General features: G+C 42.7%; 2 protein-coding genes across 5 annotated transcripts; both read left to right on the forward strand.

Moving 5' to 3' along the window:
• The first annotated feature begins 72 nt into the window (after positions 1-72).
• LOC4330484 (calpain-type cysteine protease ADL1-like) lies at positions 73-16709 on the forward strand. Of its 3 annotated transcripts, none has more exons than NM_001401943.1 (32): positions 73-326; positions 1809-1995; positions 2417-2667; positions 3146-3328; positions 3425-3560; positions 3703-3833; positions 3909-4023; positions 4107-5145; positions 5230-5340; positions 5594-5652; positions 6927-7089; positions 7488-7761; positions 7856-8006; positions 8092-8203; positions 8304-8469; positions 8587-8657; positions 8800-8891; positions 9047-9209; positions 9460-9531; positions 9865-10236; positions 10317-10432; positions 10527-10824; positions 11146-11465; positions 11658-12009; positions 12311-12628; positions 12749-12853; positions 12974-13102; positions 14327-14707; positions 14793-14930; positions 15275-15511; positions 15590-16016; positions 16201-16709. In NM_001401943.1, the coding sequence occupies exons 2-31, from the start codon at positions 1868-1870 to the stop codon at positions 15893-15895; spliced, it is 6489 nt and encodes a 2162-aa protein (NP_001388872.1). In that variant the 5' UTR covers positions 73-326; positions 1809-1867; the 3' UTR covers positions 15896-16016; positions 16201-16709. The 3 variants fall into 3 exon arrangements, with proteins under 3 accessions (NP_001388872.1, XP_015625426.1, XP_025878634.1); XM_015769940.3 differs by having other exon boundaries at positions 85-326; positions 1806-1995; positions 16201-16698; XM_026022849.2 differs by lacking the exon at positions 73-326 and adding an exon at positions 452-579 and having other exon boundaries at positions 16201-16698.
• Positions 16710-22963: 6254 nt separating this feature from the next.
• Positions 22964-26353, forward strand: LOC4330485 (protein MIZU-KUSSEI 1). 2 transcript variants are annotated; one of them, XR_001542940.3, is made up of 3 exons: positions 22964-23578; positions 23703-24097; positions 24746-26353. XR_001542940.3 is itself a non-coding variant. In XM_015768219.3 (2 exons), the coding sequence occupies exons 1-2, from the start codon at positions 23023-23025 to the stop codon at positions 24017-24019; spliced, it is 873 nt and encodes a 290-aa protein (XP_015623705.1). In that variant the 5' UTR covers positions 22964-23022; the 3' UTR covers positions 24020-24352. The 2 variants fall into 2 exon arrangements, 1 of the variants encoding a protein (XP_015623705.1); XM_015768219.3 differs by lacking the exon at positions 24746-26353 and having other exon boundaries at positions 23703-24352.

A 26353-nucleotide genomic window follows, 5' to 3' on the forward strand; every position in this document is an offset into this window, starting at 1 on the left:
AACCAAACACCAGTCAGCACGCAGCCCACCCAAGTTGACAAACGTCACTCTTTGTCTCCCCCACCCCGCCGCGCTGCGCTTGCTCTCTCTCTCCCCCCCTCTCCGCTCGCTCACGACACAGGTCTCGCTCGCGAGCAAGCGCACGGAGAAGAATCGAATCGAAGCCATCCCGTGAGGGGAGAGAGAGAGAGAGAGAGAGGGGAGGGAGAGAGGGAGGAGGAGGAGAGAGAAAAAAGTGGGGAGAGGCCGTACCCTAGGGTTTCGGTCGCCGGCGAGGAGGCCCGCCCCGCCCGCCGCCGCCGGGGGGCCGCGGCGCCTAAGCTGAGGTAACCGCCGCCCCGTTGCTGCTGCTGTTTCTGCTTCTGCGGCCGCGGGGCTAGGGTTTTCGCGCGGAAATTCGGGGGCTTCCGCGGCGGGGCGCCCCGGATCTGGCGGGGCTGGCGTGCTGTCGGGGGCGCTCCTCGCGGGAATTGCGGGCTCCGGGGCCGCCGCATTGCGGGGGGTTGGTGGAATTGTGGGGGTGCGCTTCCTGTGCGCGCGGAGGCTGCTGCCTCCGACGGTTGGACTGGCTGCTGGGAGGTGCGGATTTCTGAGGAGATGTTCTTTCTGGCGTGTTTGGAGTGCTGCGGGGGCGGAAGATGGTTGAGGTTTTAGTGGGATTTGGCTTATAGGTCGCGATGGCTGCTCGTCCTCTAGCCTATATTAGGCCGCTTGCTTAGGAGGATTGTATTGGCGCGCGGTGACAGATTTGGTGGCCTTTTGGGAGGGCATGCAGCAAACGGCTTGGTGAAATTTAGTGTGTTTGTACAGCTCGCGATATTCTGGGCATAGAGATTTGATGGTTATGACGGGCAATGAAGGTTGGATCTGTCCTGACCCAGTAGCATGCATTCTGGATGGTTTAATCTCAACCTTTGGAACTTACTTCATGTTTGGGATAAGGCTGGGCATAAAACGGTCTAGGAACGGTCGGATTTAGTATGTTTTACGTGGCAAAATGGTCTCCTAGATAATTGAAGCCTCAGAATGCAGTTATTTAATATCCGTTAACGTGTAGTGTAAATGTTGGGGCAGGTGATATTAATGTTCCTTATTCTTTAATTTTTAGCGATTCGTGCTAAAAATCTGATTGTGGTATATTTTCTGTGGCCCTGAAAATATTTGGTTCAATTATTGAACTCGAGGTACCTCAATAAATTTTAACTAGTGAACCTTTATCGGGTTACCACCAAATTTGCTGTAGATTTAGCACCCTGGCTGAATGGTTTAACTCCAGCTGGCAGGCTGGTGCTTTTCAATCAACTTGTTTAGTTTATTGGTTATCCATTTGAAGGGCTTAATCTGTAGTGTTGTATGCATAAAGAACAAATACATGGGATTTCTTTTTTATCTATACCATATTTAGAGGGCTATAGCACCTGGGTGATGCACAGAATAACCCTTTTTAGGTAGTGAAGTTTTTAGTTGTTAGCCGCACCCAGGCTGGTGGCTTCATTAAAATGCATTAAGCTTAAGTTTCTCATCCTCGGTGCTTAGGTTTGGTAAGGAAAACCCCAAAGCCATGTCCACATTGGGACTTTGGGGGTGTTTGTTGTATATAGAATATATATTGATCTGTTACATGTAAATTGTAGTGGACTGATTTAGGCCAATATTTTGAGAAAATATTACCATATGCGTTGAACTCAACGTAGTTTGTCTTAATTAACTTAGTAATTACTACTAATCTGGTTGCCTGCATACTTAGTGTCATTTATGTATATTTGGTCTTTTGATCATTGGACCTTGTATGTTCTACCTTTTAGCAGGTTTGTTTGAGCCTGTATACATGATATCAGCTTCCAGAAGGTGATTGCAGAGGGGGAGGATGGAAGAGGAGGAACACCGCGGGGTTGTTCTTGTTTGCAGCATCTGCGGTTTCCTCTTCGCTGTCCTTGGCCCTCTCAGCTTTTGGATCCTATGGGCTGTGAACTGGAGGCCGTGGAGGCTATATAGGTATGCTCGAGATTAGGCGTGCTTCTGTTGGCATCTAGCATTTGCATCTGTAGTCTGCGAGGTTGCATTATTAATCATACGTTATGTTTCCATAAATTTCAGCCAGCAGAGTGCATACAACAATGTAGATTTGGTATCATTATCACTCTAACAACTGAAATTATTTATTGTGTCTTTATTATGCTGCTAATCCAACACCACACCTTATATATTTTAAGCCTGCCATTCATATGTAGATTATGGAATACGATCATGTAATTGTGTCTAACTACAATCACAAGTAGTGCCCTGAAAAACGTTGATGTTTTTCTATTCTTATATCTTCTATGCATATTTGTTTATGTTGATTTGTTCCTGATGTTCTGAGAGCTGGATTATCTCATTAAGCTACTAACATTTTCGTTCTTGTTTTGTTACTCAGTTGGATATATGCAAGGAAATGGCCAGCATATGTGCAAGGACCTCAACTAAGCACACTGTGCAGCTTTTTCACTCTTTTTGCATGGCTTGTCGTCGTTTCTCCAATAACAGTTTTGTTAGTATGGGGAGGCATCCTTATTGCTCTTTTGGAAAGGAACATAATTGGGCTAGCTGTTATAATGGTCGGTGTTGCTTTGCTTCTGTCATTCTACTCTATAATGTTGTGGTGGAGAACGCAATGGCAAAGCTCCAGTAAGTTTTCTACTGTTTACATGCTTTTATTTTCTAGGACATTTTGTGATGACTACTCAATGTGCTTGTACTTAGGGTCATGGTTTCATTAAACCAAATATTCTGATAAGTGGCTGTTTATTCATGACTTCTAAGTCATGGGTTCATTAAATTTGATATTCTAATAGGCGATGATTGTCTAGGACTTCTCTGCTTATTTTGGGGGTCCAATTTGTTTCTAGACAATTGTAACTAGGAAATGGTATAAATGGAACATTTTGGCATACTCAAAGGAAAACTTTTAAAGCTTCACGGAGGATTAAAAATACTAGTATGCTACTACAAATTTGAACTTTTCTCACTTTATAAAACTGCAATTTCTAACTCTTTGATTCATGTGGTATTTTGTATGTGCTGTTTCTGCAAAATTGGGCCGCTCTATCATCTCATTGTTCTTTATTAATATCTTACTGATGTTAACAAATGTTGGTTGTTGCAGAGGCTGTTGCTTATCTTCTACTCCTGGCAGTCGGTCTACTGTGCGCTTATGAGTTTTGTGCTGTTTATGTTACAACCGGTGCTAGTGCTTCTGAGCTCAATTCCCCATCTGGCTTCTTCTTTGGGGTATCTGCAATTTCATTGGCCATAAATATGCTTTTTATAAGTAAAATACTGTTCAATGGTAAAATTCTTATCCGTTATCTTTATTTGCTGAATTTCTTATCACCTGTAAATAAAAAATTTGAGAAACATAACTTTTCATACATTACATGTACAGGAAGTGGATTCGATGTTGATGAGTATGTCCGAAGGTTGTACAAATTTGCATATTCTGATTGTGTTGAAGTGGCCCCTGTTTCATGCTCGCCTGACCCACCAGATCCTAGTGAGTTATACATGACAAAATCCAGCAGGTGACTTCACTACCTTTTCCTCTCTTAAATACTACATAGGCATATATGTTCCCCAAGTAACGTGCTTGTTCTATTATGCTGTTACTGGGGTAAGCAATAATTTCTAGTAGTTTTGGTAACATATCAATGCCTTAAAATGCAGGGTCTTGCATCTAGGGCTTCTTTACCTTTGCTCATTGATGGTTCTTGTTGTCTATTCCATCTTATATGGTCTGACATCAAAAGAAGCACGCTGGCTGGGTGCTTTAACTTCAGTTGCAGTAGTGATTCTCGGTAATGATTTGGCCTTGTATCTCTAATTGTGCATGATGTATCTATTTCTTTGACATCTTATTTTCTTTTCTACAGACTGGAATTTGGGCCTGTGTTCATTTAGGTTTGAGCTTCTTAAAAGTCGGATGATAGCGCTATTTGTAGCTGGAACATCAAGGGTTTTCCTTATATGCTTTGGGGTGCACTACTGGTTTGTATTCATCTTTATGCTTTTATAGTTGAACATATTTATGATCTAGTACTTTGTGTTTACTAATTAATGTGTTACATTAGGTACCTTGGACATTGCATCAGTTATGCTTTTGTAGCATCTGTGCTTTTAGCTGCAGCTGTCTCTTGCTGGCTTTCTATTTCAAACCCCTCAGTTGCAAGGATAGATGCATTAAGAAGCACAGTGATAAAACTCCGAGAAGGTTTTCGAAGGAAGGGGCAAACTAGTTCTTCAAACTCATCAGATGGCTGTGGATCTAGTGTGAAGCGTAGTAGTGGCAGTGTTGAAGCTGGTCCTCATGGCAATGCTACTGATTCTATGTACAGAAGCAACTCACAAAGCGATTGTGTCAATTGGAACAATGTTCCTTTTGATCGATCGAATAGTTGTCAAGAAGGACAGAGCTCTGACAAGAACATAGATAGTGGACGTGCCAGTTTAGCCCATCGCAGTAATTCGTGCCTTTCTGCTGTAGCTGTACAAGACCCTGAAACTGCTGTAGTTTCAGCGGACAGGCATGGGGACCCAACTGCTTCACTCGTTGTTTGCTCTAGTAGTGGTTTGGAAAGTCAAGGCTGCGAGTCTAGTGGATCAGCTACTGCCTCGGGTAATCAGCAGCTATTGGATTTGAACTTGGCTGCAATTTTTCAGGACAGACTGAATGATCCAAGAATCACATCTATGCTAAAAAGGAATGGTGGACTAGGAGATGTAGAATTGGCTAATCTTCTTCAGGATAAAGGCCTTGATCCAAATTTTTCCTATATGATGAAAGACAAGGTTATGGACCCACGAATTTTAGCTTTGCTGCAGAGAAGCAGCTTAGATGCAGACAGAGAGCATCAAGATGATGTAGATGTCACTGGTACTGATTCAGATAGGTTAGATACAACTATTGCAAACCAGATCTCGCTATCAGAGGAACTTAGGAGAAGTGGGCTAGAAAATTGGCTAAATCTTTCAAGGCTGATGTTTCATCAAGTAGCAGGTTCACCAATACGTGCTTTTGTTGTTTTTACCCTAATATTCATCATAGAAACAGTTACTGTGGCTGTCCATCGACCGAAGCCCATCAAGGTTATAAATGCAACTCATGAACAGGTAAGTTTGTTGCAAAGACAGTATAAAAACTTTGAAATGTTGATTGTGTTGTTAATCAAGAGTGTCCTTTTTCGAATTTGGCAGTTTGAGTTTGGTTTCTCGATACTGCTTCTATCACCAGTTGTCTGCTCCATTATGGCATTCATTTGGTCCCTGTGTGCAGAAGAGATGACGATGACATCCAAACCTCGGAAGGTGATGTTGAACAAAAGAAATATATTTGTCGTATTAATACCAAGCACTTATTTTTTAATCATGGCAGGACAAGTCCTTTTGCTTCTTCACTAGACATTTAGATATGTTCTGTCCTCCTTAACTCGTCTACAAAATATCAAATCTGATTACAATGTGTGCTTTATCTTACTTTGACCATGTAGTTGATTTTTTTTTTCAAAATCTTCGTGGATTTTCAGCTATAGTGACTTTTCCTTTCTTTTCCCATCTACAGTATGGCTTCATCGCATGGTTGCTGAGTACTTGTGTTGGTCTACTTCTGTCTTTCTTGAGGTATACATGTTTGTTATTTAATATTTAAAACTTCACTTAGTTACTACTGCATTTTGCCTTGTGTAAATCCTGGAGTACTCATTTGTTTTCCTTCCCTGCTTTGGTGTCTTGCTGGTTTGACTAGAAGTTTCACATGGGTATCAAATGATACATGCACAGCATAATAGCCATGTCCACTTGTTTCGTATATTCTACACAAGTACATTTTATTGTATAAGTCTGTTACTATAATACTGTGTCTCTGCCTGGTTCATTTGCTACGCCACCTTGTGCTTGGAATCTTTTTATATTGGTAGAATTGATCATGTGTGTTATTATTAGCATTAGTACGAATAAATGTCATCGAGTCATTCTTTTGTTTGTTGCAAACAAAAGAGACCTATCTATTTTCATGAAGATAACCTCACCACTTGTTATCTGATCATGGTACAATTACTTGTTAAGTTCTCTATGCACAGCTCATTTTGAGTTGATGTACATAAAATTATACTCTGACGTGCTTTGCGCTGCTATATGGTAGTCTTGTCTTAGACCTCCTTTGGGACAGCTTTTAGCCAGCTTTTGAACAGAAAAAAGCTAGCAAACTTCTCACACGGCTAGCTCATCCCAGGAGTTGCTCACAAAAGGAAGCCCATTCATGAAGACAAGGAGATCTCATTTCCTTGCTCCTCCATGGCTTTTGTGGGATTTGTTTGAGTAATTTACCCACCTTTGCCATCATACCCACTGCCAGCGCTCAGCCTGAAAACTCTTACTTGATCCCCTTCCATTCCATTAGCCTACTCAAGGTCCTGATCATCGCTGGATCCACCTTGAGCTCCTGGTTGCCACGGCCTCTAGGTCCCAATCGCTAACGCAGTACCGCCTCAAGCTCCCTGTCGCCGTCACCTCCACATCCTAGTCGCCACCACCGCCTTGAGCTCCCCATCTTTGTCACCTCCAGGTCTTGGTCAACACCACCATCTAGAGTTCCTGGTCACTGCTGCCTCTAAGATTCCAGTCATAGCTGCTGCCTCGAGTTCCTAGTATGCAAAGTTTTAGCTTTAAGTGGATTACTCCTTTTATCTGGATAAGGTGTCCTAGCTTGCTAAAATGTGCTTCTTGATTATTCTATTGTTCCTGTTTTGACAATTGACATATTCACAGCATCTTGCATATGCCTTGTTTATACATATGTATGACTCTCTAGCCACTAGATTTTTATAATCATTGATTCATTTCATTGGGGAAGTACTTACACTTTTGTCTGAAATACTACCTCTGCCATTCTGCAGCAAGTCATCAGTTATTTTGGGTTTGTCACTCACGGTCCCACTTATGGTGGCTTGTCTCTCATTTGCTATTCCCATATGGATGCGTAACGGTTACCGTTTCTGGATTCCGGGAGGGGAGCTTGATAGCCGTGAAAATATCCGCCAAGCTCCAGGAAAGAAAGAGGTTTGTTGTTTTTGTTAATTCAGCAGCAGGACACCCTTTTGTTTATATATTTGGATATCCAATAAATGTCTGTATAAGCTATTTGCGTAGTTGTAAGGGAAGTACTGTAACCAGTATCATCTTACTATATGGCCTTATGTCAATATACTGTTAACAACTTCTGGATGAATGCCTGAATATGTTTACTGAATCAATTTTCACTGTATTGTTGTGATTCCTATCAGCATTAGATAAAATCTTGTTTTGTAGGCTATCCTACTGAAAAGAATTCAGGCTCTGTTTTACAGCACATACCTCTTGACCTCTCTAATGTTATTATAAATAGTGTAGAACGCATTCAGACCTTCCAGCATTGTTAATGATTTTCATGTTACTGATCGTTGTTATCTTCTTGTCAGCGCGCTCTGTTTGCCATCAGCATAACTGTTTTCACTGCATCAGTAATTGGCCTTGGTGCAATAGTATCAGCAAAACCTCTAGATGCATTGGGCTACAAGGGATGGGATGCTGATAAAAAGAGTTTCTATTCTCCCTATGCAACATCGATGTATCTTGGATGGGCATTATCATCAACGATTGCTGTACTTGCCACTGGGGTGATACCTATTGTCGCTTGGTTTGCTACTTATCGATTTTCACCTTCATCAGCTATATGTGTTGGCCTTTTTGCAAGTATGTTCTACTCTTCTTTTCCGTTCTCATTGCATATTAAATAGAGCACATCACACTTTTGGATAACTGGCACTTGACTGGTGACTTTCTGCAGCTGTCCTTGTATCCTTTTGTGGTGTGTCCTACTGGGGAGTGGTAAATTCACGACAGGATGGAGTTCCTCTGAAGGCTGATTTCCTGGCAGCTTTACTTCCATTACTTTGCATTCCTGCTGTGTTCTCGTTGTTTACTGGGATGTATAAATGGTATGGAAAATTGGAAACCATGTTTATTATTTGTACGTCCTTGCATACTTCTGCTCCTCTGAGATGAAATTGCAAATAATTTCAGGAAGGATGATGATTGGAAGATTTCCCGTGGAGTTTACCTATTTGTTGGCATGGGAGTGCTGTTATTGCTTGGTGCAATATCTGCAGTAATTGTTACAATTAGACCTTGGACTGTAAGTAAAGTTTGTGGCTTGGTTTTCAAAATAAATTTATCATAATATTCATTTCATTTGTGATAAGAGACAGCATAATTGATCTGTCATTGCTATGCAGGTTGGAGTTGCATGCCTCCTTGTCATCTTGTTCCTTGTATTTGCTATTGGTGTCATTCACTACTGGACATCTAACAATTTCTATTTAACAAGGACACAAATGTTACTTGTTTGCTCCCTTGCTTTTCTCCTTGCCTTGGCTGCTTTCCTGATGGGCTTATTTCAGGGTGACTACATCTTCTTATATGCTTTTCAACCTGTTATTGCTATTTTTCTTTCTCCGAGTTACATAATAGTTTCCCATATTATGCACATAGCTTAAATCAGCTGATGATTTTTTGCAGAGAAACCTTTCGTTGGGGCATCTATAGGTTATTTCTCGTTTCTATTTCTTCTCACAGGAAGAGCATTGACTGTAAGTTTCATATCTTTTTTCTTAACTTAAGTTAGCTACATGTTTAAGATAATTTCTGTTGAACATCTCATGCTAGTTTTGCTACTTGTGAGTTATCTCAAGAGTTATGCTTGTAATATTGAATTTACTGTACTCTTCTCAGGTCCTTCTATCACCACCAATTGTCGTGTATTCACCGAGGGTATTACCTGTTTATGTTTATGATGCCCATGCAGACTCTGCTAAAAATGTTAGGTACGGATATCAGGATATGGCCTTTCTAATTCTACATGCTTATATATCTTTCCTTTGACCAGGATTGGTCATAACTCATAACTTCTTTCTTCTATGCTATTTTTAGAAGTACTATTGTCATCTGAGCACACACCCTAACATTGCTGTATTTACAGTTATGCCTTCCTTATCTTGTATGGGATTGCATTGGCTACTGAAGTTTGGGGTGTCATTGCCAGTCTAATATTGAATCCACCATTTATTGGGGCTGCTATTTCTGCTATCACTCTTGTAATTGCCTTCAGTTTTGCTGTTTCTCGACCATGCCTGACTCTCAAGGTTAGTATTTCTGTTTATCCAAAATCAGCAGATTATTGAAATGAGCTCTCTCTTAGGAAAATCTAGGATTTGTCACCCAAAAATATGCACTTCAGCACTTGCCAGTTGCAACTCCACCACATGTAGCCGCTCACATCAGTGGCACATTGGTTGGCAAATCCTGAAGTGCCAATACCAATGGCAATAATACACTCCTTTATTTCCTCTTTTTTCTTGATCCTTCTTAAATTAATTGTGAAATTTTTGTCAGATGCTGGAGGACGCTGTTCACTTTCTCAGTAAGGATACAGTTGTACAAGCAATGTCACGTTCTGCTAACAAAGTAAGTTTGCTGTATATTTGTATTATTCAGATATTCAACATATCCCTGCGTAACATAGGTAAATGCTGTTCTTGCTTGCATACTTTTCTGTTAAACCTGCCTCAGTAAGCCTACCACTTAGCATCTAGCGCTGAGATCAGAACTATGTTTTCTTAATCTAGTGCATCAAGTTCAATCATGTATGTTCCCACTCCTTGTCAGCCTTGACACTTACATAAGTGCTGCTGGTGTTATCTACTCCAATATCCAGGACCAGTACTTATCAATGAGATTATTATGACTCTGATTTTTATTATTTCTGTATTGTTAATAGTATGCTTTGTGTGCAATCAGACGAGAAATGCTATTTCTGGGACTTACTCGGCGCCTCAGAGATCCGCAAGTTCTGCTGCTCTTTTGGTTGGAGATCCTGCTATTACGTTGGACAGGGCTGGGAATTTTGTGCTTCCTAGGGCTGATGTCATGAAGCTGAGAGATCGTTTAAGAAATGAAGAAATTACGGCAGGATCGTTCTTTTGTGGAGTGAAGAATTGTTTAATGATTGGATCCCCTGTAGATGTAGATTATCGGAGGAATATGTGTGCCCATGCACGTATTTTGGCTTTGGAAGAAGCAATTGATACTGAATGGGTTTACATGTGGGACAAGTTTGGTGGTTATTTACTTCTTCTGCTTGGCTTGACTGCCAAAGCTGAGCAAATACAGGTATGCATTTGGGACTACTCCCACCTAATCTTTTTTGTTCTTAAAATCTGTAACAATGTTGGAAATGTCTGTTGTTTCAGGATGAAGTTCGTCTTAGACTTTTTCTGGACAGCATAGGTCTTTCTGACTTAAGTGCCAAAGAAATCAAGAAATGGATGCCTGAAGATCGAAGACATTTTGAACTTATTCAAGAAAGGTTATTGTTAAAACTTTTATGTATGCAATGTTTCTATCTGCAACCCTGTAAACCTCTGTGCCCGCCATCTAAATTCTCTTATTCGCTTATTCAGCTACATAAGGGAAAAAGAAATGGAAGAGGAGGTCTTGATGCAAAGGCGCGAGGAAGAAGGGAAGGGAAGGGAAAGGAGGAAGGCATTGTTGGAGAGAGAGGAACGAAAATGGAAGGAGCTTGAAATATCACTGCTATCTTCTATTCCTAATGCTGGAAGCAGGGATGCTGCAGCCATGGCAGCAGCTGTCAGAGCTGTGGGTGGTGATTCTGCTCTGGAAGATTCTTTTGCAAGGGACAGGGTCTCGTCAATAGCTCGTCACATAAGAAAGGCACAATTGGCTCGGCGAGCAGAGCAGGTTCTGTTACTGTTCCTGTAATCATTAGATTTTATCAACTTCTAAAGCACACCTTAATGATGATATAGTTCTCATGGTGTACCTTTTGAGTGCATGAACTGAACATATTCATCTTTGGATATTTATTATCTGTTTTTGCCATCCATTTTGGAGTTGGTTATCTGACAAAGCATCAATTTTTGCATGACAGTTAGTTACGTGTAATAGCCTGGAATCATTTCTTCTGTTTATAAATTTAGTACCATATGTTATACATGCAGTTCTTGTAATTACTTTTTTACTGATGCTCTTTGGATCTTTTACTTGTTACGAACTGTGCAGACTGGCATTCCAGACACTGTTTGCATACTTGATGATGAACCAAGGAGTACTGGGCGTCATTGTGGAGAGATTGATTTGTGTCTTTGTGAAAGTAAAAAAGTTAGCTTCTCCATTGCAGTAATGGTGCAGCCGGTGTCAGGTCCAGTCTGTCTTTTTGGAACAGAATTCCAGAAAAAAGTGTGCTGGGAAATCTTGGTGGCAGGGTCAGAACAGGGAATGGAAGCTGGCCAAGTTGGTCTTCGATTGGTGACTAAGGGTGAAAGGATGACAACCGTTGCAAAAGAGTGGAATATTGGTGCATCAAGTATTGCTGATGGCAGGTACCAGCTCGTGACAACTGCTGTTTCTTTTGCATGAAAAAAAAAGAATCAAGAGAGCCAACCTGTTTATGTTCAGATTCACATCGAAATACTAGTCTTACATGGACTTGTCGCATGTCTTTTTGGGTGGAACATTTCATCAACTTTTTTTTTTCCTGGTAATGCCTGACTGTAACCAATGTTAATTTTCAGGTGGCATCTTGTCACTGTGACTATAGATGCTGATCTAGGTGAAGCAACTTCTTTCATAGACGGAGTCTACGATGGATATCAGAATGCGTTGCCATTGCCTAGAAATAATGGCATCTGGGAACCTGGGACAGATATTTGGGTTGGTGCTAGGCCACCCACGGACTTAGATGCCTTTGGTAGGTCAGACAGCGAGGGATCAGACTCAAAGATGCAGATCATGGATGCTTTTCTATGGGGAAGATGTCTGACTGAAGATGAGGTTGCTATGTTGCATACAGCCATCTGTTCTGCTGAATATGGCCTTTTTGATCTTGCTGCTGAGGATGCTTGGCATGGAAGTTATTCTGCAAGGGCAAGTTCTTGTTTCGACCAATCTATTCCTACTGTTTATCTTGCTTTTATTTCATTAATTAGAAGGGAACATGAAACTCCTAAGGCCTTGTTCGTTTAATCCCCAATAGTGAGGGATTGAGGGGGAATGATTCCACAACACAATAGGTGTGGAACAAATCCCCTCCAAATCCTCTTTTGGGAGGGATTAAACGAACAAGGCCTGAACAATTACTCATTTCTACCTTTCTTGAGAGCCATGAAATGGAAGGGATTATGAAGTTATGCATGTGATATTCATACATCTAATATTGTTTCAACAGGTGGATGACTGGGAAAGTGAAGAAGCAAATTTTGAACTATATGATCAAGAGGACGTTGAATGGGATGGACAGTACTCCAGTGGTAGGAAACGTCATGCGCGTGATTCTGTAGCTATTGACATTGACTCCTTTGCTAGAAGACCAAGGAAACCAAGATTTGAGACACGAGAGGAAGTCAATCAGCGCATGCTTTCTGTCGAAAGGGCTGTTAGAGAGGCTCTTATTGCGAAGGGAGAGAGAAATTTTACTGATCAAGAGTTCCCTCCGGATGATCGATCTCTGTTTGTAGATCCGATGAACCCATCTCTAAAATTGCAGGTACTATTGCATGCATTTGTCTACCACTTGTACACTAAGAACTGGCTGAGTTTCTGACTTGTGCACTAAGAATTGGCTTGGTCTTTGACATTGATCTGTCATCTGTGTTTCTGAGTTTAGGTTGTCTCTGAGTGGATGAGGCCTTCTGATATTGCGAAGGAGGTATCTATCAGTTCACAACCGTGCTTATTTTCTGGTTCTGTGAATTCGTCAGATGTGTGTCAGGTACGCAGATTTTGCTTTGTGCTGATGTGGGGTCTTCCCCTATACTAGAATTTCAACTTTATACATTTCCATCTTCCTATACATGACACACAATCCAATTTGTCCGATTGTTCTTTTCAGGGTCGGTTGGGCGACTGTTGGTTCTTGAGCGCTGTTGCAGTTTTGACAGAGATGGCCCGTATATCTGAAGTTATAATCACTCCTGAGTATAATGAAGAAGGGATTTACACTGTCAGATTCTGTATCCAGGTATTCAATGATCTGACCCATCTGTCCTCCATTCCATTTTCTTGGGTTGTTCCTTTGGTAAAGTATATTGGTAGAGCACACCATCTTGGTGAGATTTAACATTTTAGTCTCATACAGAGTTAAATATCAAAGTTGAATTGGTTAAGCAAACTAACAGATTTGTGAGCTGCAAGTTGATTCTCTTTGTTACTTTGTGTTCAACATATATCAACAAGCCATTTTCTTCTGCATTGTGGGAAAGAAGTTCTAATCAGAAATAATACAACAGCCACAAGTTACTAGAGCTATGGTGGATATGTGTGCTACCTAATAGTGCTGTTAGAGGCTCAGTGAAACCTTGACTTGCAGATTTTAGTTTGGATAAATTCCGCTAGTTCGAAATAATTAATTTGGACAAGTTGATACTACATAAATACATAAACAGTTGTTAGAGCTGTCTAATATATATTTATACATAGGCTTACAACCTATATGCTTTAATTAAGAAAAATGGGATTCATGACTTTAGATTTGCTATTCATATTCCATAGGGTGCATATAAGAATGCCAACGTCTTCTGAAATGCTAACATTGCGAGACCCTAGTAAGGGGCATACCACCATGAAGAACATAATGCATACCATTATCTTGCTCGAGTTTTAGGGAAATTCCCAAATGGAATGACACAATATATACAATTACACATGTGCATTATGCCCTGCATAAACAACATTGAAAACCATGAGTGAACAAGTCACTAATGCACAACTTACATATGCAGTATATGCTTGTAAATTTTACGATGAAACTCAAAGGTAAGTTGATAAAAGTGAAATAATAGTATAAATAGCTCATATTCACCAGACCTTGTGGATTACTCCCTCCTTCCCAAATTGATCATCATGTAATGGAATTCAAAATTTCTCAAATTGATCATCATATAACCGCATAGACGCGGATTTTATCAGAATACAATTAATGCAGCATGGGAGAATGTGTGCATGCTAGGTGTAATTGGCATGGTGTTTTGATCGATGCATGCATTGTGGGAGAATGTGTGTATGGTGTCTTGATTGATGTGATTTAAATTATCCTTGGTCTTGGTGCACAAACATATATGATGATCATTTTGGGAAGGAGGGAGTATTTCCCACCAACACAAAAAAGACTTGAGATTGTCCTGTGAAGAACTATCTTTGACCAGTTTGATCTGAGCTTATATTTCAATGTTCTGTAAATTACTAGGGTGAATGGGTGGCAGTGGTGGTTGATGATTGGATCCCCTGTGAGTCTCCGGGGAAACCGGCATTTGCTACTAGTAGAAAGCAAAATGAGCTGTGGGTATCCATTCTTGAAAAAGCTTATGCAAAGCTTCATGGCTCTTATGAGGCATTGGAGGGTGGGCTTGTGCAAGATGCTCTAGTGGATCTCACAGGAGGAGCTGGTGAAGAGATTGACATGCGGAGCCCCCAAGCGCAGATTGATCTTGCTAGTGGAAGATTGTGGTCTCAGTTGTTGCATTTTAAACAAGAGGGCTTTCTTCTTGGTGCTGGAAGTCCTTCTGGCTCGGATGCTCATATTTCATCAAGTGGCATTGTTCAGGGACATGCTTACTCAATTTTGCAGGTTTGCTCTGACTTGTCTGTATCTTTTGGCAATCACTTAGTTCCCATTCTTTTTGCGCTAGACAAATTTATATTGTATGTTACAGGTAAGAGAAGTTGATGGCCATAAGCTCGTGCAAATTAGAAATCCGTGGGCAAATGAAGTTGAATGGAATGGTCCGTGGTCAGACTCATCACAAGAGTGGACTGAGCGAATGAAGCACAAACTTAAGCATGTTCCACAGGTACTTGCTCTTCTCTGTGACCGTGTACTTGAACAGCTGGTATTCCACTAATTGTGATTAGAAAGATACACAACTGCGTCAAATTTAATAGATGAACCCACCAAATACTGGTTCCTTTTAGCATGATAAAATTGTTGGTCTGTTGCTTATCTCGTTGACTGTGCTCTTGAGTGAGCACACTACAGTTTAATTTAAAATAGAATGAGAAAAAAACCGATGTGTTGATTGTCACCCCTCCAGTTTGTTGATTTCAGCTTAAGGCATTGTACCTACAAAAACAAAATATATTTTCCCAACTTTATTTCCGTGTGCAGTTTTGACCCTACCCATATTTGTTTTTGCAGTCAAAGAATGGGGTATTCTGGATGTCTTGGCAAGATTTTCAGATCCACTTTCGGTCAATATATGTCTGTCGTGTTTATCCACCCGAGATGCGTTACTCTGTCCATGGCCAATGGCGTGGTTATAGTGCAGGTGGTTGCCAAGATTATGACTCATGGCATCAAAATCCTCAGTACCGGCTTAGAGTAACAGGACGGGATGCACTGTATCCTGTACATGTATTTATTACCCTTACGCAGGTATATTCCATCCTGAATGTTAATGTACTTGGAGATTTCACTATGATGTTGATATAAACAAATTCCATGCTTTGCCAGGGTGTTGGTTTTTCTAGAAAGACAAATGGTTTCCGGAACTATCAATCTAGCCATGACTCTTCTATGTTTTACATTGGAATGAGGATACTCAAGACACGGGGCTGCCGTGCTGCTTACAATATCTACATGCATGAATCAGTGGGTGGAACAGATTATGTTAACTCAAGGGAGATATCATGTGAATTAGTGTTGGAGCCTTATCCAAAAGGATACACAATTGTGCCCACAACCATCCATCCTGGAGAGGAAGCACCTTTTGTTTTATCAGTTTTTACAAAAGCACCAATCAAGCTAGAAGCTGTTTAATGCAAGATTCATACTAGATGTGTTCGCTGCTGGTAGCTGTGCCTTGCTGTTGCTGGCCCAGGCTCCTTTGGGGTTCAAGTGATGCAGATTCCAGCTGTGGGTTCAAGAGGATCAGATAATGGTAAGTAGATGATCCTTGTAAAACATTTGAGTAGTTCCATGCTTCCTACTCGATCAGTGCAAGAGAATATTGCAGTGCTACTTTAATGCTTTAGTCCGGCTCCAAACTGGAATTAGTTTTTGCAAAAAGCTTGCCTCGGATGCAAATAAAGGGATTCAGCTAACTGACCTCGCAACCATTTCAGGTGTTTGCTGCAGCAATATGCCGGTACCTGGGAGATATGAAGCAGCAGCTCTGCTCTTGAACCTGAACATTCTGGGCTTCATCAGACGCTACATGCAACCGCATAAGCTTGATTGCTTCCTAACGTGACAGGAAAGGCAATCTTTCTGTCAGCAGGCATGGTGTTGATACATCAGAATCATTTGATCGCCGTGCATGACTCTGGATGTTTTCTAGTCGATGCTTGTAGATAGTGGTGGCAACTAACATTTAGACCTGGTAGCCCCATCCCGTGTATAGGTATCCCATGTCACCGTGTACATACTATAGAATTAGATGAGTTAACCTTGTGGTGTCGTTTCCTGTTAGCGAAATAGAGCTCTTGTGCAGCTGGGAAATACCATTTTAGCATGCTGCAGTTTTGCTGATCAAGGCGAGCAGTCGTCGGCCATAGCGTTTTCATTGATTGCCTGTATGTAATCGAAATCTGATCTCATTCAATGGAAGCTATTTTTTGGTACCCTTTGAAGCATTGAAGCCTCCTTCATGATATACTTGTGACGCAGCAAGTGCGACTAATGACCAGCATTTATTCAACATTGCTAGAAGTTGAAGACTTGTGTAATCTTGTCTTCTTGCTTGTGCTAAAAGGGTAAGTGAAGTAACCAGGTAAGCAAAGGACGCAGTCATGCAGGCATAGCACTATTCATCCATACCACCAGTATGGAGATTATGTTACAAGTTGCAACATCGATGGAGTAACCACAATAAACTAAATGCCCTATATACGTACATCTTGCTAAAAGCTTGAATTACTCTTAAAAAATACAATAGTGAGCTAAGACATGAAAATTATGCACAAAGAAGTTTTATCACCACGTGTTCTAGTACACGGTTTTTGCTTATGAGAGCAGAACTGGCTGGTGAAGACTGAAGACCGCAAAAGCTTGAGCTATGCTTGCCGTGTTTGCATTTTGAGAGTAAGGGTCCCTTTGAAATGGAGGATTAGCAAAGGAATTTTGAAGGATTTATTTTCCTAAGGATTTTTTCCTATAGAGCCCTTTGATTCATAGGAAGAGGATAGGAAAACTTCCATAGGATTGTATTCCTATGATCAATTCCATAGGAAAATAAGCAAGAGGTTAGACCTCTTGTGAAACTTTCCTTTGTTGAGTGTATCCTGTGGTGTAATCAAATGGCTCTTCTCTCCATTTCCTATGTTTTCAATTCCTGTAGGATTGGAAAAACATACAACTTCAATTCCTACGTTTTTCCTATTCCTGTATTTTTCCTATCCTGCTTTTCAAAGGGGCCCTAAGTTTGGTCTTGTAGGATGGTGTTTTCGGTGTGAGCCGTCGATGTGTATCTCTAAGGCAGAGCTTACGCCTTTGTTTTCCAAAAACAAGTTTGGTACATTATCTAAAAATAGATGGAATTCTTCAAAAATATAAAAATGCACTAAGACCATATATAGGTAAATGCCATGAGCTACCGTATCGCAAATTGAAATGATCCAAGTGATCTGTTATCGATACCGATAAGATCTTTGTCCCATTCAAGTTTGTGAGCAAGAGTTTGTTCCATCCCAATGCTCGCGCCAAAAGATCTTTCCAAACAGTACAAACTACCCAAAAAGGGAAAAAAAAAGATGAAATCATTGACATGGTAAGCTCTTGACTTATCATGTTTGCCAAACAGATCATCAAAAATATTATAAGGGCAAGTATAAAGATAGAGACCGGTACGTTAATTACATTAATTAGAGACTATCACGTTTACAATAGTTAAAACAATACGGTCTCTAACTATTAATGTACCAAAATACTTTCTTACTAGTTATCTTTCCTTTATTAGACTTAATGCAACAAAAAAAATTCTAATAAATGTTAAGAGTCGACTCTATGCCGTTGTCATGTGTAGCAACTATCTTTCTCTTTCCTTCTTCCTCTCTCTTTCACGTCACCAAATATGCTTGCATGACAATAAAAAGAGACCGCTAATAAAGACCATTGTACATGCCCTAACAAGACTAAAAACAATTAAGGAAATAGTCGCTAACAGGAAAAGGTAATGGGCATGGGCGGAATAGAAAGTCAAGGAGCATTAAGAAATTTAGCACATCAGCACGCTAAGATTTCATCAATAACGAACAAAAGGGTGAAGGGGGAATATAATTTTATTTTTATTTTTAGACCTTTTAATGTTTTAATTTTATTAATAGACCATTTCTAAAAGTATTTTCAAGAAATGAATCTTTCTTTTGGTGCCCAAATAACTCTCACGCCACACGCAGCCGGTGTCTGCCACGCACTGTAGCTGGCATGGCCAAACCACCCTGCCACTGCCAGGCAGGCGTGGCCAAAAGGTTTATTTCTTAAAAATACTTTTAGAAAGTCTATTAATAAAATCAAAGCATTAAAAGGTCTAAAAAATAAAAAAAAATCGGGGGAATACATACATCGATTAGGATATTGCTAGTGGGCGGGTGATTGCTTCCCTATCCTCCTAGCGATCACCTGTCCTTCCCCCTATACGCTCTTCCTCTCCCCCTTCCTCCTCCCCTTCTTCTCTTCCTACTACAGTACACCATAATTTTTTTTTAAAAAAATAAAGTTGAAAAAATTTATATATAGAAATACTATATATAAAAAAATTGAATTCAAATTAAAATTTAAAATGTGTATGTAAACTTTTAACTTATAAAACTTTGGGTCTATAAACTATATTTGAATTCAAATTCAAATTTGAATCGGGTATGTAAACTTTTGACTTATAAACTTTGGGTCTATAAACTGTAGGTGTATAAACTTTAGATGTATAGAAATACTATATATAAAAAATATTTGAATTCAAATTCAAATTTGAATCGGGTATGTAAACTTTTGATTTATAAACTTTGGGTCTATAAACTTTAGGTGTATAAACTTTAGATGTATAGAAATACTATATATAAAAAGTATTTGAATTCAAATTCAAATTTGAATCGGATATATAAACTTTTGATTTATAAACTTTGGGTCTCTAAACTTTAGATATGTAAACTTGAGGTGTACAAACTTTAGGTGCATAAATTTACTAAAATTGAAAAGTAATGTGGTGCAAAAAAGGAAACCACGTGGAGAAGAGGGGGGCGCGCTAGGGGCGATCGATTGCCCGTTAGCTATTTTGCATCGATTAGGTTACAATTTCCAGATCAAATCCCATGATAACAAGTTATGGATGGTAAAGTTTACCATGGTATTTGACAATCCATGGCCACGGCATCGACATTGTAGTTGTACCCTCCTCCTCCATCTCTTCGATCCCATCAACAAAGAACTCCCTATCTGTATCTTACCTACGCTTGGCCCTAGCCCTAGCCGCCATCATCACGAAGCCGTGGAAGCGCCCCACATAAGGGGTGCTCCGGTAGTGAATGATCGCGCCGCCTCCCTCTATCCTCTCGCACTTCGGCTAAAACTCTGATCTGGTCTAGGGTTCTTACCCGTCTGCAGTCTGCACTTCCTACAAATGTCTGCTTTTTTAGGTTAATTATACCCATGCCATTATAAATTTGTACCTACGGCAGCGCGGGATGGGGCATGGGCCGGTGGCTGGAGTAGCGCTCGGCGGCTTGGGCGCATGGCGGCGAGACCGGTGCCGCTGGTGCGAACGCTTGGCGTCGCGGGAGCGGTGAATGGATCGATCGAGGGAAAATATGTATAGCAAGCCACATGTGTAGTGCAAATGAATCGAAAAATGGATGCTATTCGTCCAAGTCATCACAACTAAAAATTTTATTCTTAGATTTACTCATGAGTAATATTTTTACTCAGTGATGACGTGGATAAATCTTAGACGTACATATTTTGATCCAACGATAGTTTCTAAGTTTCCATCATATATTTTTCCATCGATCGATGTGTAATAAAAACCTCCTTTCATACAACATGTGGGGTCAGGGATAAAAATGTCCAACAACCCGAGAAGAAAAAAAAAGGAAAAAATGGTATCAAAATAGAGCAATTTGCAATACTAGTTGCATATTAAAGAAAACGTACGGATTAGGTGGTAAATAACCAAATTGCGAGTATTAGGTGGTATTTTTATCAAATTTCTCTTGAAAATTTGTGACGTGCGCTAGATGCCTGGGTCCCCGGTGAGGCGGCAAGGAGTGACAGGTAGTGTCATGGCGGGGGATGTCGCGGCGAGAGGCTGTGCATTTCCTAGGAGAAATCGTGATGACAGGTGAGGTCGACACACACGAGTAGCTGTAAGGCAAGCAGGCAGGCGGAGGTGAAGGAGATCTGGCAATGCACGCTCATGTCGTACTTGTACTAACAGGGGATGCTCTTCAGCTTCCTCAACCCTAGTTACCGCAGCTGCGGTGGTGCCATGTGCAGCATGCATGCCCGTTGCCTGTCTGTCACCTTCTCTACCATATGCATCGGCAAAATCAGCTGAAGATATCTTGTTTTGCAGCGTAGTGACATAGCCGGCGGTAGGAAAGGTCTTAATGGGCACCAATCCAAATCAATTCATCAGGTCGGGTTCACTAGAAATGAGAGAGAGGTAACAGGGAAAAACAGAGAGACGAGAACAAAATGACCTAAATATTATGATGAATGTATTGAGTAACCATTAAATTTTAATAGCATAACTATAAATAGATACTCCCTCCGGTTCTAATTTAATTGACGTTTTAGACATAATCTTACGTACCAAGGAATGATTTATTATATGCCTAATTTCTACTTTACCCATATTAAATGTGCCGGTGTGCTAATTGGAATCAACAAGTTGTATATCCTAGGTGGTTTGGAACCTATCTTCGAGAAACGAAGCACTCTGAAGTAATGGGATGCATGCATGCAGGAGCAAGTAAGTTCTTTATATATAGGGCTGTGTTTAGTTACACATCAAAATTGGAAGTTTAAAGAAATTGTAACGATATAATGGAAAAGTTAGAAGTTTATATGTGTAGGAAAGTTCGATGTGATGAAAAAGTTGAAAGTTTAAAGAAAAAAGTTTGAATCTAAACAGGGCTTAGGCAGAGACTAAGGGGGTGTTTAGATACAGGGGTGTAAAGTTTTGAAGCGTCACATCGGGTATTATACAGGGTGTCGCATAGGGTGTTCGGGTACTAATAAAAAAAACTAATTAGTTCAGTAAACTGCGAGATGAATTTATTAAGCCTAATTAATCTGTCATTAGCAAATGTTTACTGTAGCACCACATTGTCAAATCATAGAACAATTAGGCTTAAAAGATTCGTATCGTAAATTAGCCGCAATTTATGCAATTAGTTATTTTTTTAGCTTATATTTAATACTTCATGCATGTGTTCAAACGTTCGATGTGACATGGTGTTAAATTTTGGAGTGGGATCTAAACAGGGCCTAAAACTTCAAAAAAATTGCATACTTTGGTTTCTATCCCAAAACGTCAACAATATTAGAATTGTAGGGAGGGAGTACATAGTAATAGTATTTTTAAAACCTGTAAATTTTTAATATATGAATTCAATTAACCCATTTTAATCCAAGGGACCTCCAAATGCGTCTCGCCGTTTATCTGGCAACCCGGCGATCCCACACCCGTACGTATAGAGTGATCTGATCTGCACTGCCGCCGCCCAAGTAGGTGAAGGTTATTTATGGAACGTCGCCGGCCCCCTCCCCTCCCCTCCCCTGCACACCGGTATCACGCATTCACGCGTGCCGCCGGCACCGGGACCGCTAGCTGCCTACTACTCCTATACGTACTACCCCCACCTGACCATAATTTACATTGCGCCTGCACTGCTACCCGCTGCCTTCCAACGATCTCGTGGTTTCCTCCTGCTACTAGTAGTTTGTTACAGTACCAATGCACCAAACTGCTTTCCGTTTCCTTGGCACGATCCATGGCTGCCCGTTAGTCAGTAGGCAGCCGAGTTATTTGCACCGGCGCACACACGCAAGTTTCATTCTTTTTGCACGCATGCATTTGACACGAGGCAGCAATGCAGCATATGACCAATCAGCCAGGGCGACGACGCCCCCCGGCTGCCGGCTTCTAGCTGCTGCTACAGTGCTACGGGCACCTCGTGTAGAGACGCCACCTGCTGCCTGCCCCGCGATCGTGTGTCGCCGTAAACACGTCGTACGGCGGCGACGATGCCCCGTGCCCTCTCCCATCTGCCGCCCGCGGGCGTCGCCGCGTCGCATCGCATCGCCCGCGGATCGATCGATCGATCGACCGCCCCAACTCCGCTTTCCTCGCGCGCACGGTAGTAGCAATCGTCGTCTCGGTCTCGCGACGCTAACCCCGTCTCGTGCCGGTATTTATGTCCTACACCTCGCGCGCCGCCGCCGCCCCCCCCCCCCCCCCCCCCCCCCCCAACAACACCCGACAGCGCACGCGCGCGGCCGCGAGCCACCTGCAAAAGCGCGGGAGCGAGAGCGAGACGCGCTGCTCGGCTAAGAGCAAGTTTAATATTATAGCCACCTACTAACTCCAATTCATATACAGCTAATCTAATAACTCATTCATACAATATTTATATAATACACTATTAATACCTGGTCTCACCTGTCATACACACCCTGCATCTTAAAGTCTGTGCTATAGCTGGCTACAAATCTATAGCCCGATGTTTTTCTCTCTTCTTATTTATCTTCTTAAACTATGTTTACAGCTAGCTTATAGTCTGCTATTGTACCTGTTCTAACCCGCTTAAAAACCCCCTACCAAATACTGGTGGGCTTGGAGCCAGCAGCAAAAGCCCATTATTAACGGGACGCACGCGCGCGCGCGCAGGGGACAAGTCGAGGGAGAGCTAGCTAGCTTAGCTTGCTTGGTTGCTTTGGAGGTGTGGCTTGCCATGGCGAGAGCGTTCCGCGCGGCCTCGCCGCTGCCGCTGCCGTCCTCCAGCTCCAGGGCGGCCGCGGCGAGCGGTGGCACCGGCGGAGGCGGAGGCGGGAACTTCCCGTGGCTGAGCAGGAAGCGGCTGGGCGCCAAGCCGCCGTCGCCGCAGCGGCGAGGTGGACAGGAGAGGGAGGGAGGTGGAGATGAGGCGGCGGGGATGGGGACGACGACGAGGGCCGCGCGGTTCTCCGCGACGTCGTCCGCGGAGCCTGCTGAGGTGCAGTCGTCGTCGTCGTCGAGGAAGCGCGCGGACGCGCTGGCGAGGCTGCGGGCGGCGTTCCTGGCGGCGATCACGCACCGGCGGCGGCGGCGGCAGCTGGGGTCGAGCCTGACGGGCACCATCTTCGGGCGGCGCCGCGGCCGCGTTCACGTCGCGCTGCAGACGGACACCCGCTCGCCGCCGGTGCTGCTGGTGGAGATGGCCGCCTACTCCACCGGCGCGCTCGTCAGGGAGATGTCCTCCGGCCTCGTCCGCCTCGCGCTCGAGTGCGAGAAGCAACCAATCAACCCAGGTACACACACACGCACACACACGAATTAATCAACCTTCATCCTCTTCAGCGCCGGCGAGCACTAACACCACGACGGCCGGCCTGTCGGCCACCGGCGACGTTCGTTGCGTTGCACCATGTACAGGCGAGAAGCGGCGGGCGCTGCTGGAGGAGCCGACGTGGCGGGCCTACTGCAACGGCCGAAAGTGCGGCTTCGCGGTGCGCAGGGAGTGCGGCGCCGACGAGTGGAGGGTTCTTGGCGCCGTCGAGCCGGTGTCCGTCGGCGCCGGCGTTCTCCCCGACGACGCCGCCGCCGCCGCCGCCGCCGAGGAGGGCGACCTGATGTACATGCGCGCGAGGTTCGAGCGGGTGGTCGGGTCGAGGGACTCGGAGGCGTTCTACATGATGAACCCTGACGGCAGCGGCGGCCCGGAGCTCAGCATCTACCTGCTCAGAGTCTGACCATGGATCATACTATCATGGAGCAAAATCGAAAAGAAAAAATGAGAGAAGAAATCATCTTGATGTTTGCAATTAATTGTACGTAATCCATCCATCCATGCATGCATAGTTTGGCTTGTGTTAATTACTTTCTTGGGTTTCATGTAATTTGAAGGGTGTCAAGGTGTGTACAGTATTACTGATCACTTGGGGGGGGCTTAATATATCAATCTGGTAAACATTGGTGTGATGCACTGATGCTGCTGTACTATCTGTTTGTGAGACATTTCACGTCTGTGTGCTTCAGGACTAATTCATAATGTCTTTGCTAATCTATGCTGAAACTTTGGTTCATTGGCTGATGGCTAATAAATTCATGCATCTTAAAAAATACTATGCACTTTTATGCGTTCACCTTACCTTAGTCCAGTATATAATACTAGTAGCTGACGGCCAGTTACAAGGATGCTCAATAATTTTCAGTTAAGTGTCACTGTCTACTGAAGATAGTGTTTTGCCGTCGGAACACTTTATTAGCTCATTGAAGAGCATCTCAGAGCAAGTATAATACTATGGAGGAATTACAACTCATGGCCAACCAAAATAAGTAACAGTTTTAGTGTCAGTTGTGAGATAAACATTCTACTTTTAACTTATCTCCATTCATTTCTGTTCTTTTGAAATGATAACCAAATTAGTCAAGCGTAGCCCCGCGGGCACTAAAATTCAGAACCTCTCTCTATGCAGATGATGCAGCAGTGTTCCTAAATCCTTCACGCCAAGAAGTGCAAACCCTATTGGGAATCCTGAACAAATTCGGGGATGCCACGGGCCTGCAGGTAAACACAACAAAGAGTTCAATCACGCCAATTCGATGCAACGACATAGATCTCCAAGATATTTCTCAAAACTTCGATGGGCAGCTGGGTGCTTTTCCCCAAACCTACCTTGGACTGCCTCTTACTACGGGGAAGTTAAAGCGGGTCCATTTGCAGCCGGTAATGGACAAAATCAGAGCAAGGATGGGGGGCTGGAAAAACAAGCTGGTTTATCAAAGCGGGCGGAAGGTTCTTGTGCAATCAGTTCTCAATGCCATTCCAACCTACTTGCTGACCGTTCTTAAACCACCAAAAGGATTCCTAAATGATGTTGACAAAGCGCAACGAAAATTTCTTTGGGCCGGAGACCAAGAAAGTTTGGGCGGAAAATGTAAAGTGAATTGGCAGCAAGTATGTTCTCCGACAATACATGGTGGATTGGGCATACCTTGTTTGGAGAAGTTCTCACGATCGCTGAGGCTACGTTGGCTCTGGTATGAGTGGACAAGCCCGGAAAAAAACATGGATAGGAACCCCGCCGCCCTGTGATGACACCGATCGTGCTCTGTTTGCTGCTGCCACCAAAGTATCGGTCGGAGATGGACGAAAGGCGAAATTTTGGGAATCCAACTGGATAGGAGATCAGCCGCTGAAATACCTAGCCCCAAACCTCTTCAAACACTCCAAAAGGAAAAACAGGTCGGTTCTTGAGGCAATAACTAATGATGCTTGGATCGAAGACATCCGCGGAGGGGTGACAATACAGCTGCTTCAGGAATATATATGCGTATGGGAAGTGCTCCACAACGCAGGAGAGGTGATCCATGAAGGGGCTGAGGACACAATCCTCTGGAGGTGGTCGGCCAGTGGCTTGTATACGGCAAAATCAGCATATGTCATGCAGTTCATGGGCAAAACGTTTTCGGATTCTGCTGAGCTTGTATGGAAACTTGGGCACCAGGGAAACACAAATTCTTCGCGTGGCTGCTGGCACAAAATAGAATATGGACGGCAGATCGTTTGCAATGCAGGGGCTGGCCAAATAACTATTTCTGCCAACTCTGTTTCAGAAATCTCGAAACGGTATAGCACCTCTTCATGGAGTGCCCCTTCATGCAGCAGGTATGGCGGGACATTGGTCGCAAATTCAGACCGCAATGTTTCCTACATGTGACCACAGACAACACTCTCCTCAATTGGCAGCGCGAGCAAACAGATGAGGCAGAAAAGTTGCAACAGAAAGGGCTACGTTCAGCAGTCTTGACCACGCTTTGGGAGATTTGGATGGAAAGGAATAATCGCATCTTCAGAGGGAAAGAATCTACACCATCGGCACTTGCTAGCAAGATCATAGATGAGCTTCGTTTGTGGGAAATGGCAGGTGCCAAGGGAGTGAAGTGTATTATATTAAGAGATTAGGCTTTTGTTTTTTAGGGAGTGCAGGCAGGAAGAATTCCTCCGGGAACGTCTCCCCTGCCTTCTGTTCTGTACAGTTTCTCTCACTTCTTCTATAATATAAAACCAGCTTGCTGAGTTC

The sequence above is a fragment of the Oryza sativa genome, chromosome 2, assembly GCF_034140825.1.
Source record: "Oryza sativa Japonica Group chromosome 2, ASM3414082v1".
Classification (NCBI taxonomy): domain Eukaryota; kingdom Viridiplantae; phylum Streptophyta; class Magnoliopsida; order Poales; family Poaceae; genus Oryza; species Oryza sativa.

What these genes read in the sequence shown, in the direction of transcription:
- LOC4330484 (NM_001401943.1), top strand. Translation starts at nt 1,868, where the DNA reads ATGGAAGAGGAGGAACACCGCGGGGTTGTTCTTGTTTGCAGCATCTGC. An exon ending in AGGCCGTGGAGGCTATATAG is followed by an intron (nt 1,996 to 2,416) that starts GTATGCTCGAGA and finishes TTTGTTACTCAG; the next exon opens with TTGGATATATGCAAGGAAAT. An exon ending in TAAATGCAACTCATGAACAG is followed by an intron (nt 5,146 to 5,229) that starts GTAAGTTTGTTG and finishes CGAATTTGGCAG; the next exon opens with TTTGAGTTTGGTTTCTCGAT.
- LOC4330485 (XM_015768219.3), top strand. Translation starts at nt 23,023, where the DNA reads ATGGCGAGAGCGTTCCGCGCGGCCTCGCCGCTGCCGCTGCCGTCCTCC. An exon ending in GAAGCAACCAATCAACCCAG is followed by an intron (nt 23,579 to 23,702) that starts GTACACACACAC and finishes CACCATGTACAG; the next exon opens with GCGAGAAGCGGCGGGCGCTG.